This window comes from Pleurodeles waltl, chromosome 12 (assembly GCF_031143425.1).
Source record: "Pleurodeles waltl isolate 20211129_DDA chromosome 12, aPleWal1.hap1.20221129, whole genome shotgun sequence".
Classification (NCBI taxonomy): Eukaryota; Metazoa; Chordata; class Amphibia; order Caudata; family Salamandridae; genus Pleurodeles; species Pleurodeles waltl.
In genome coordinates, this window is record NC_090451.1 from 351418233 (window position 1) to 351430598 (window position 12366).

At 43.9% G+C, this 12366-nt stretch overlaps 1 protein-coding gene across 4 annotated transcripts in view; it reads right to left on the reverse strand.

The window, feature by feature from the left end:
- The window catches only part of FAAP24 (FA core complex associated protein 24), a 91352-nt gene that overhangs the window by 66709 nt on the left and 12277 nt on the right, over window positions 1-12366 (reverse strand). For 3 of the 4 annotated variants that reach the window (XM_069216549.1, XM_069216547.1, XM_069216546.1), the window contains one exon: window positions 5090-5254. In XM_069216549.1, coding sequence (XP_069072650.1) covers window positions 5090-5201 — 112 coding nt within the window. In that variant the 5' untranslated portion in view covers window positions 5202-5254. Of the gene's footprint in view, window positions 1-5089; window positions 5255-6804; window positions 6843-12366 lie in introns of those variants that run through there. The other variant, XM_069216548.1, reaches the window with a different exon arrangement.

Below are 12366 nucleotides of genomic sequence, written 5' to 3' on the forward strand. Positions count from 1 at the left end.
AAAGGCACTCCTGTTATGTTGAATATATAAGTTATTTAGTGCATTCTCATTCATTACATTATAATGTTTCGTTTGCAACATCAATTTCAGAACAAAGGGAAACATTAGAGCCAATATGCTGTCATTCTTAAAGAGCTTATTGATGTGTGGGAGACTTCCACTTTCCCGATGGGCTAACTACGTGAATCTGCAGATAGGAAAAGGCCTACTTAGAAGTTTAAACCATACATTGACTCCCCGGCCTCCTGATTATGTGGATGCAGATTATCGGATGGTTAAGCTATGGGACAGAGAAGCCACATTACTGAAGTAAACTGTGACAGTTCTCACAACGACCTGACAATCTGACCTCAAAGATAACTGGTTTCTGCGAAGAATCACTGGTTCACCCTCGGTAACTCGGCATTAAAACAGGCCATCCTCAGAGAGAATACACGTTACATGAGCAACAAACTAAACAAATCGACTATAGAAAAGTAAAATTAAAACTATTTTATAATAATAATAAGAAGAAAATGCTATAGGAACAAGAAGTCTGTATTTGCTGCTAACGACAGCTTTTAGCAGCAAAGTCAAAGGCTTTTTTTCTCAAAATGCTATACAGGGGCACCCACACATTCTTTTTTACACAAAGTAAGAAATAAAACCCCATCAGTTTAATCGGGTAAAAAATGTATTAAGATATTAAAATAATTCTGCAAATTCCACTCAATCGCAACTTTAGACTTACCCCCATCCACAGAAAACGATCTTGAAAAAGGACCTTGACCATTGTGGAGGTAATAAAACAGCGGCAAAGTGGAACAAATCTGAAGGGATTAAAGATTTAAGACACAGAAGAGGCACTACCTATTGTCAAACACATGATTCACTCTTCATGCCATAAGCAGAACAAGCTATCAGAATTCTGGGTGAAGAGGCAGACATTTCTGCCAATGTGGTGGGATACCTCATAAAAGGCTGCAGAAGCTCAGGTAGAGAGAAGGCACGTGTGGCTTAACGGGGTGAAGCAGGTCGATTCCCTCTCTACTGGCTATCCCATGTAGACCGAATTCAGCAGTGAAGGAGACCACAGAAGTCAGCACAGCGAGAGGATGATCAGGGCTCTGTTGCAGGTCCAGGACAGCACATCAACTAGGCTATTTGGTTGAGACCTCTTTGTCACGTAGGCTCTCATTATTCTCCAGTTATCTGTGGTAAACACTGTCATAAAAATACTGAGTAAGATGCTGGCAAGCAGAATCACTGGAGTGATAAAAAAAACTAATACATCCTGATCAAGCTGGCTTTGTTCCTGGTAGGAACACGAAGCAGTAGATGAAACCATGTACTGCACTCACAGGCAAACAGCAAAGCCCCAGTAGCTTTGGTGTGATTGGAATATCCAACACAATAGCATCAAATCATAGATGGCAGGTGCTCGAATCAATGGGATTTGGCCTGGTTTGTATGAAACGAGAAAAACTCTTATAAACGTGCCTTACTTCAGAATCTGTATTGATGGCTTGGTTTCTGACACCTGGGAAGTGGAACATGGTACTCTGCAGTGTTGCCCCCAGTTATGATTATTACTTGCGCTACCTTTGGAGCCCCTAGCTAAACACTGATGGAAATGTTGGAGTAATATTGGGGTGTATCAAGATTACCCATTGACTGGGGACCATCAAAACAGACTTGAAGGGGACAAAATAGCCACTCTGTATGATTTGCAAGACCCATTTGTTCGATGGTATGGGCTGCCAGTAAGGGAGATGAAATTGAATCCTCCCTCCAACTGGATGTACATGGTTTTGCAGAATCACACTAGGAGGGCTAGGACATTGTAGATGTGGGGGGCTGTGTGGCGAACAACTTCTGGCCAGATCCTCGTGGTCTGAAGGCACCACGACCATGTCCCGCAAACGTTCTTGGCCTGTTGGAAGATGGTGGCTGGTCTGTGGATGGGGTGGTGCCATGCCCCTTCCAAAGCCTTGAAAGGGGCGATAGACTGTTGTCGAGGGGACGCCGAGAGGCACAAGGTCTTGGCCATAGTCCTGGAGTCCTTAAAGCGCTCCAGCACCAAGTCAGCTTTTTCGTCAAATAGGTGGAATCTATTGAAAGGCATGACCATGAGGTTTGCCTGGACATCCCCCAAAAAGCCAGATGTACGAAGCCAGGCATGGCGCCGAAGGGCCACTGTCAACTAAATCGATCTACTCAGCAGGTCAGACATGTGCAAACCACACCCGATGGTAAACTTTGCCACATTTCTCCTGTCCTTAACCGCTTGGGAACGAATAGCCCCGCGCATCCTCCAGCACCTGAGGCAATACCTGTGCCACCGAATCCCACAAAGTGTGAGAGAATTGGCCCAATAGGTATGAGGTGTTTACCGACCTCAATGCCAGGCTGTTGGAATAAAACATCATCTTCCCAAGCTGATACAGCCTCTTGGATTCCCTATGCTGGGATGTGGAAGGGAAGGCGCTTGGGGATGTAAATATTTGGACTACCAAGCTCTCTGGGGTAGGGTGTTTGGTGCGGAAACTAGGGTCACCTGGAGCAGGGAGAAGGCAGTGGATGACAGTGCTATTTACAGCTGTGCTGGGTTTGGACAACGTCCACAGCAGGACATCAGTAGGGCTTCATTAAAGGGCAACATTGGTTCCGATGTGGTAGTCCCCAGCTGAAGCACCTCTGGAGGTTAGTCCTGACCAGCACCGTAGGAAAATCTAGGTCCAGGATCTAATTTGCCGTATGCACCACCATTGCATATGAAGCACCCTCCTCCATAGCCACTGTAAGAGAAGAGAGCATGCCAGTATCTGGAGAGGTGCCCAGTCCACTGGCCTTTCCTAGTTCCTCATACCAGTCAAATGGTTCCATAGGGGTCTCTAGAGGGTCCAAAAACCCCTCCCATTCTTCACCAGTGCCTGGTTGATCAAGAAAATGCTCAGACATGGATCTGGCACCTATACGAGGTGTCGGCGTGAAATTGGTGCTGTGTGACACAGTTCGGCTCCAGATCGTCGATGATTAGAATGGGTCTCGTGCCACAGGTGGGCTCTGGTGGCACCGGGAGTGTCGACATCGGGGGCAGTGTAGAGAAGGCTGACTGTGTGAGGCTGGCACCGTTCCGGATCTAAAATCAGATCCACGAGGCCCCATCCAAGCCGAAGCTGAAGCCACCGGCTTGGAACCTGATGGGGCCTCTGTCGACCACGCTGGGCCAGAGGGTGCTCTGTAGGGCCAGCCCACTCAAACATGGGCACGTGGTCTCATAAAACTCTAAGTTGAGCGGGGGGTCACTCTGGCTTCCTCAAAGGGAGGAAGCCACGGAGTCGGCCTTGGCATCAGTTCTGCAAAACTGTTCCTGGAACGTCAACGTTCCAGAGTCGCTTCGTCGGCTGACGGGCAAGGTGAAGTCGAAGTCCGCTTGGACTTCTTCTTCTTCTTGTGCCTCTCTCCTCAGTGCCTGGAGGACCTAGAGTGGGATGAAAAGGCCTTTGGGCTCCTGAAGCGGTCCCGGGACCCTCTCCTCGACCGGGACCTCCTCAGAGGAGTCACACCAGTCGATGTCGGCTGCCGGGCAGCCATGTGTTTCAGGGACCACTCCCTCAAAGCATTCGGAGCCATGGCCTGGCAGTCCGAGCACAACTTTGAATCGTGGTCGCGATCAAGACACCATAAAGATATCTGGTGTGGATCCGTCACCGACATGGTGCAATGGCAGGCGCCACATGGCTTGAATTTGGTCTTTCTCTAGGTCATCTTCGCACAGACACAAAAAATCTCGACAAAAGGCCTGTCAAAAAAAGACAGAGGGTAGCTCTGTTCAGGATCTGCACTTAACCGGCGCGGAAGAAAACAACTGACATCCGGTGCCTGGGTAGTGCCTTTATAGGTGACTTGGACGTCACAAATGGCTCCAACGACGCCACACGGATCTGAACGACGTCTCCTGAAATCGCGCACAAGGGTATTACTCAGCAAAAGTTCTGGATTTTGTCTGCTCTCCTAGAAATTCATTATCAATGACTGCCCAGGCAGCACATAAGTTCAGCAATACCGAGGCAACCAAACCAGGGTCTCGGACCAACAGAACTGTCTGTGAATCTTACCTTTAAATTAAGAAACTGTATGAACCAGGTCCCTGCCATAAGAAGACTCCAGATTCAAGTGGGGTCCAGAGCAAGTCTACACCACTCTGCCTCATCTAAGCAATATATCAGTCATGACACACCTGAAAAGCTACCTACAGAGGCGAAATGGGAGTACTGAAGATGGATGGTAGCAGTGAAAAATGACAGGCATGTATGTCATAATGCGTACCTAGATTGAGAGAACTGCCAGTAAAACCCAATAGCTTTTAGCCAATTTTTAGGGTTAATGGATTCAAAAAAAATAAAGACTCCAATGCGCTACCGTTTTCGCTCGGTTTTCTTTTGTTGCGACCTCTCCCACCACAAAAGCACTTGGGCAGGATTGGACTTCTCTGGCACACAACAAAAGTACTGATCATGCAAAACTTGCAGTACCCCCTAAGGAATGGCCGCCAATGTTGCGGATGTTTTTTGGTGATTTTGTTTTTTATTATTGTTTAACGAGTGCCCACAGTTGCCTGGAAACGTAGTTTTCGTCTCATCATTTGAAAGCTGTGATGTAAAATGCACCATTGGAACAATTTTATTTCAAAATTACCCATGAGAAAAAAAACTAATCAAGCTTGACTCTTCCACTGGAGAGTCGGACTCGCTTGCTTTTCTTGCTCATTTGGTACCATTTGGGACACGGAGCAGAATGGAGCTATTCTATTGGTCTAGCTACTCCAATGATCAGTATCCTCATCTTTCCAAACGTAACCCTCACTAGGACCCAAAGTCTGAGTAGCGGCCCAGCTTTAATTTTTTGCTGTACTTCATTTATCTGGTCTGAAATGTAGTATTTGGAATATTTATCACAGAACAAGTGCTGCTACTGTCAATCAGTGCGTTTAAGCTGCATGAACATAAAACGACCCACTACTGTGAAAACAGGTGACATAAATAAACAACAAGATTGGGGTTGTATTATCAGATTAGCAAACATTTCACTTTTTTAACTGATATACCATAAAGTCCTTGTGCCAACTCCGAGCCTCTCCATTTCTCGCTTCCAATGGCATGTCCGTAGGGAACTAGCGCTGTTCCGATCTGGACAGTCATAATCTCCTTTGCCGTCATCTCACTCAGTAATTAGTTACCTTCAAAAGGATTTTAATTGTTGCTTCTGCAAACTAAATGTAAAAAAAATGCAAAATAAATTAATAAATAAAAAAATCGGATCAAATCACATTATATCAATGCAACCTAACAGATCTTCTTACATTCAAGTTTCTCGTTAGGTATCTACTTGTACAGATTTTAACAGAGAAAATGTTATTACCAAGTGTTAGAAATGGGGTTTCAGGGTGGCTAAGTTAGGCACCTCAGTCAGCCAGGGACCAACATTCTAGTCAGGGAGAGTGAGCTACACATCTAAGATAATCCCTGCTCACCCCTTGGTAGCTTGGCATGAGCAGCCAGGCTTATCCCAGAGGCAATGTGTAAAGATTTACACAACACTAGTGACACAATAAATATGCCACAAAGGAAACACTACAATAAGTTATACAAAAATAAACTGTATTGTACAAAACATAATTAGACCAAACACGATGTATCACTAATACCGTGCTACACAAGCAATTGTCAAAACATCACGTAGGTTACTAGTACACTGCAACAATAAGCAGTAGTAAGGCAAACACATAGGTTTCTGGAATTCTACAACACAAGCAGTAGTCAGATTGTCATTATCACCAACAATGCACATGTCAGAATAAACATATTATCAGAAACGTCAAGACATCATCATGAATACACATAAAATGAAACATTCCCATCTGGCACCAAGAAAAATGCACATGTCATAAAAACACATTACCCTGAATGCCAAGACATCATCAGGGATGCACACAGAAGGGAAACATTTCCCAATAGTAGGTCATAAACTCATTCAGTAATGCCCCTCCTGCAAATATACACTCCCCTCGCAATAGGGTAATTACAACATCAGGGAGGTTTCGAAGGGGGGTGGAGTGAGGTGGCAGGCCTGAGACAGGTTTGAAAGGTTACATCTGTGGGTGGCGCAAGCAAATAGAATTTAATTTACTGGCCCTGGGTATAAGGGATACCACTATCCAAGGGACTTACAGCTAAATTAAATAAATAAGCCAATCAGGCGTAAGCAAATCATACCAAGTTTAGAAGGGACAGCACATGCACTTTAGCACCGATCAGCAGTGCTAAAGTGCTCAGAGTCCTAGAGCCAACAAAGAGATCAGAAAATTAGGAGGAGGAAGGCAAAGGTTTGGGAGATGACCCTGCAAAACGGGCCATGTCCACCATCAAGAAAATAAAGTTTTACAGGGATGGTACTGTCATACTCTGTATAAAAAAATATTACATAGCAGCACCCCAACAGAACATAGAAAGTACACATAAAGATAACATGGAAAATCATTGCATCATAGCTGCAATTACATGGAAGCTAAAACAAATATTGCTCGGGTAATTTCATATCTGTTGCATTTGTTAAAAGAATATTACTATTTCTGATATTACTGCTTCTTCTGTATTTCCCCATTAAAAAACCCTTTCAATCCATCTATAGTTTTCTAAGATTGGCTCTCAGTTGCTTTATAAACTTCATGCTACACCTGAAACAGGAAGTGACATCAACGAGGAAGAAGAAGTGTAAACTGTAGATCTATTGTAACAGCAAAAGTGGAAATTAAAGACTAACCAGTAATCTTTCATTCAAGATGCCCCAAGGAAAACTGAGGGCCCATCCAGCGAGCACTGTACCCTGAAACAATGAGATTAGCAAATAGTGACCATCCAAAGACGAGCTGACGATGTGATCCGAATGCAGAACGAGTGGACAGTCATCATAAAGGAACCAAGGAAGAAACAACTGAACAGATGCACCAAGACATTTTGGCGTAGTTCTAAAGAAAATAACGATTTTGTGTTACTTTTATCCAGAGATACTGGAGTTACGGTGATGAGTGCAATGTTGAGAATGCCGACAACAGAAAATTGTCATCCTAGAGCCAATTATAGCTCATCAAGTTGCACCTGGCTCGCAACAAGAGACATGCTAATGATCAACAGGTTTTCACAACTAATCATAGTCTCCTCATGGATAAACATTTGAGTCGGTTAGGTCAAACATTTTAAAAGTGTGCTAGGAGGGCCTGTAGTATGCAAATAAGTGATGCAAGACAGTGGCCTCTAGTTCACACGTGTAAAGATTTTTTGGGTTTTCCAACATGGTGAATAGAGTAAATCACTTCGAATTGCTCCTCCCACTAGTCAAGGGACCAGGAAACAAACTATCATGTTAGGAATATCTTAAAAGCTATAGAAACACATCACAATCCTTAACTATCAATGTTAAACTACATTAAACTAAAGTAAGAGCAGGCCTTGAAAATTCATGAAAATGTTACTAGACCTGCAGTTCGAGTAATTTGAATACTCTACTCAACCATAACTGTAATGTTCTAGACCCATAAAGGGTTCTTAATTGTTTGATCCTAGGCAAATATTTTACTTTACAGAGTCGCCTTTTTCTTCAATCTCACATATGAGTATACCTTCAAATATGTGAGCTCAGAATTTCTTCTGTACAAAACAACAACTTTGTTTGATTAAATGGACTAAATGTTTGCTCTATGTATAAAATGAATCTAGCCCACATATAGGGGACACATGGTCTATTACTTGCCTCTTAGTTCACTAATAGCATTGCTACCAGGGCAGGAGTGCTTCTGGATTTAGGTTTAGACTCTTATTTTTAATAAATATATTACTACAGCATGATAGTGTTGCACACTGTCATTTACAGAGAGATAATTTCCATGAAATGTCCAAAAACCTTTCCTCTAACTTGCAGCTCTACTGATAAAGCTATACAGTGTATTAACAAATCAGTGAAACTCGGGTTTCAGAAAATGTTTATTCTTTGCAGATCACTATTAAAATATTTTGTTCATCACACAGAAGTACAAACAATGGGCTGTTACAACTACTGAAATACATTCTGAAATGTTTGTACGGTTGACTTAGCTATTTAAATGTTCTTAGAAAAAAAACTGACAAAATCCTGGAACTCTGCAGTTAGAAGGAAAATTAATTGTAAGACAAACTGACTTTTGATCTCGGTCTCTGAACACAGAGCAAACGGGACAAGAAGAAGATTTAAAGGCCCATTTCAATTTCTGACTGGACAGAACACCTGCTCTTCGTCAATGTGCCAAAAGGGTTTAATAGGTCCTAAAAATAGCTTGACCTGATGAAATATGACTCGCCATAGCGACTTGGCGAGTAGACTTTTTGAGGCCTGAAGAGTATTGCTTCACCTGCACAGGTAGTGTTACCAATAAGGCAAATTAAGAGGTCCGGTTATTTCCTATCAGATGGTGATCAGAAAACACAAAGCTAAAAGGCAGTCAACAATTCACAAAGAGCGGACTTCAAAGAAAACAAAGGGATGACACACGTAACAGACAATGAAAAGTAGTAGTGGGTCACTGAACTAAGAAAAGCAACCACACCTAATGGAAAGAGGACTGTAAACAAATAAGAAGTAAACACACTCAAGAACAGGCATGACCTGCACATAGTACAGCCGGTGGTCTGAAGGGCATCGTTTTGTGAAGAAACTAAGGGCCAGATGTAGCAACTTGGCAATTTGCGACTTGCAAATTGCGAGTCCCTGCGACTCGCAATTTGCAAGTCGCAAATTGCTATGCAGTACGGTGTCTCAGACACCGACTGCGACTCGCAATGGGGTCGCAATGACCCACCTCATCAATATTCATGAGGTGGGTCGCAAATTGCGGCCCCATTGTGAGTATAGGCACTCGCTAACATGGAGGCCTGCTGACGTCAGCAGACCTCCATGTTCGTGACTGCTTTTTAAATAAAGCAGTTTATTTTTTTTTAAGTGTAGCCCGTTTTCCTTAAAGGAAAACGAGCTGCACTTTAAAAATAAACGAAACCTTTCGTTTCGGTATTTTTTCAGGGCAGGGAGTGGTCCCTTGGACCACTCCCTGCCCTGAAAATTTTTTTTTGGGTCCATTCACAAAGTGTAAGGGGTCCCATGGGGACCCCTTCCAATTTGCGAGTGGGTTACCATCCACTTGAAGTGGATGGTAACTGCGACTCCATTTGCGACCGCATACGCGGTCGCAAATGGAATTGCATCCCACTGCGAGTCGCAAATAGGAAGGGAACACCCCTTCCTATTTGCGAGTCGGAAATGCATTTTGCGAGTCGGAGCCAACTCGCAAAATGCATTTCTGAATAGCAAAGTGGCTTTTGCGCCTCGCAAACGGCGATTTTCGCCGTTTGCGAGGCGCAAACACTTTGCTACATCTGGCCCCAGGTCCCTACACTAAGTAATTAGTAAGTTATTTTTATTAACTTGCATAGTTACTTAAAACATTTGCAATAAAACAACAGCATAAAACATGACATACAAATTTATTTGAGACTAAGTAGGAGCCACAAAATAAATAAGCTGGTTAAAGCCCCAAGACAAACAACCAAGACCCAATAGTCATTATTGTTGAGCAGGTAATACCCATGCCTGGGCACCGATCCCAGAGGTATTTAAAATAGAATAACACAAGTTAAAACATTAGATAAAATCTACTACATAATCATACTACATAACCACGACTAGCAGAAGCAAATTTCTTTAGGGTGAGCAGCAAGTGTAAGACAGCACCTCACTAAGGTCACCCTGGTGGCAAGGTGAGAAGTGCAGAGAGGGGCATATTTGCCTGCAACAGGCAGAGTGTGGGAAAAGGTAGGCCTGCAATGACTACCCTCCCACAGTGGCCTTTGACCAGGCGTAAAGTGCAAAGTGCAAAAGAGCAGAAAAGGGGGGGCCCGAACGAGCAGTAAAATGTGGGGGGTGAAAGGCCGGAAATGATCACCATTCCCCAGTGACCTTGACCAGACACGCCCTCCCACCCAAAATGATAACAGCAGTGTACGTATGATGCACTTATCTCCTTTAATGGTAGCCAGTGCCAATGGAACCCCAACCTCATGGCCACAAGACTGTGCACTAAGTAGGAAGGACCAGCTTGCCACAGGGACCACAGAACCCTGAGCCAGGTGACAGTTCATCTGGGGGACATTCTCCTCATTCATTGATCGTGGCTGATGTCTGTATGATGGGGTCACACACAGAATGCTGAGACACTTTTTCCCTGCCTTCAAAAGAAATTTGACAAAGCGGAAAATTCAACTGAGGATCTCCTAGATCGAAGCAGGCCAGTACCGCCTGCCTTTGTGTTTGAATGCCCCTTTGGTTGAATGGCCCCTTTAACAGTAGCCTCTTTTCCTCCGTCAGAGAAGCGCAAGAGCAGACCAGATGGAGTAAGTTGCCTTCCACCAGATCGCACAGTTGGCACTTGCTTGGGAGTCCCCCCCACCGTAATCATGGTGGAGGGTGCGGTGTTATGAGGAGCACCGCACCCGGTACTGTAGGTACTCCTTCTTGACAAAAACTGAATACCCCGAACTAAAGTATTTAAATGGCGCAAGAGCCTTGTTTTTATTTAGAGCCACAGACGTATCGCGCCAGTTAAGACTTATCAGCATGCACAGAGATTTTTATGGATTTCCAGACAAGGTTTTTGAATGCCTGGTGGTTAGTGGGTGTCTCCCAAAGCTGTCTGAGCCCAGTGGATACTTGAGATTCCAAAATGTATGCCCTTGCCAGGGACAGGTCTCTGTCCTGCAGTTCCCTCCATAGAAGATGATTCAATGTGTTGGGCCCGCTTCACTATACAGAGACAAGAAACCATACACTTGCACTAACATCACAAGGGACGAGCATTGCTCACCAAGCGGGCAATTGCAATTCATTGGAAAGTCCCTGTGCGTCCAAGCGCGGAGCAGTGGTGGGGTCTGATGGATCGGTGGGGTGTGGGGTCTGTGGAAGTGCCCCATTGCAGCCAAATCCGATGGGCTCCTCACAGAGCTTAATGGAATTTCAAGAATATTAGTAGCTCGGCATAGTGGCGTCCCATCCCCATGTGTTTCTTCCTCCCTGTGTTCCCTGGATCCCCCCTTCCCCCTTCCTTGGACCGATGGGGAAAGGCTCTCGCTGTGTGACACACAGCTCAATATCCTCAAGTGGAATGATTTGTGAACCTGTTAACATATAAAGCACTCATACCTCTAGGCCTTGTATATATAGAAAAAAAAAGTGGGGATAATGGCTGCAGTATCATTGTCAAAATTGAATTGTCAACGCTTTTAACTAAAGAATTAAAAGAGTTGAGATGCAGGATATGGGCATATAAGTCTCAACAGACGGCAGCATTAGGGCAATAAAGAAAACTTTCACCACACAAAATTTGAAGTCAAAACCATAAAGGTTATACAAACTAATAAATCATTACAAACGCTAAAAAGTAGTCAAAAAATCTATCAATAAATAATATCAAATAAAACCACATGAGGGAGGTAACATCATAAGGGTGACCTCCAAAACAAGTACATAGCCAGAACCACAATGTAGTTCAGTAACAAGACTAGCATTATGTTGCTCAGTTCAAAAGCCAAAGAAAGTCCAAGCATAAATCAAATAGAGAGACTAGCATGGACTCTTAAATTCAGAAAGCAAGAAAAGTCTGAGTATAAATCAGCACACAAACCAACGTGGAATCTGCCTTCGAGAATGTGAAGGGAAAAGTGTGGCACATCTCCCAAAAAGTGCAAACCTTATAGGTTTCAGACAGTGAAAGGCACACTCTTGACATGGTGAAGCAAGGAAAGGTTAAAGATAAAATAAGAAACATTTAGGAACACCTACTTTTATGCATAATTTACACAGGAAATGATAAAAATGATCTGGCATGCAACAAGTGAAAACAATTCACAGCAAAACTCTTCAGAGCTTACCAGGTAAACGTCCTTGAACATGTTGCAATTACAGGAACATTCAGCACATAGCTTCCTTCTCAATGAACACAAATTAATACTGAAAGTAAGTACCCTATTTCTGGCATGGTTATCCCCACCTTTTGCCTGTTGTCAGTGTGTTTGACTGTGTTCACTGGGATCCTGCTTACCAGGACCCCAATGACTGTGCTCTCTCCCTTTAGATTTGGTTGCTTGGACCACAGACACCCCACATTTGACATACTGGTGCCCCCATATAAGTCCCTAGTATATGGTACCCAGGGAATTGGGGCACCAGGGCCCCCCCCATGGGCTTCAGCATGTATTATGCCACCTACGGGGAGCCCATGCAAAGTGTATCTGAAGGCCTGCCATT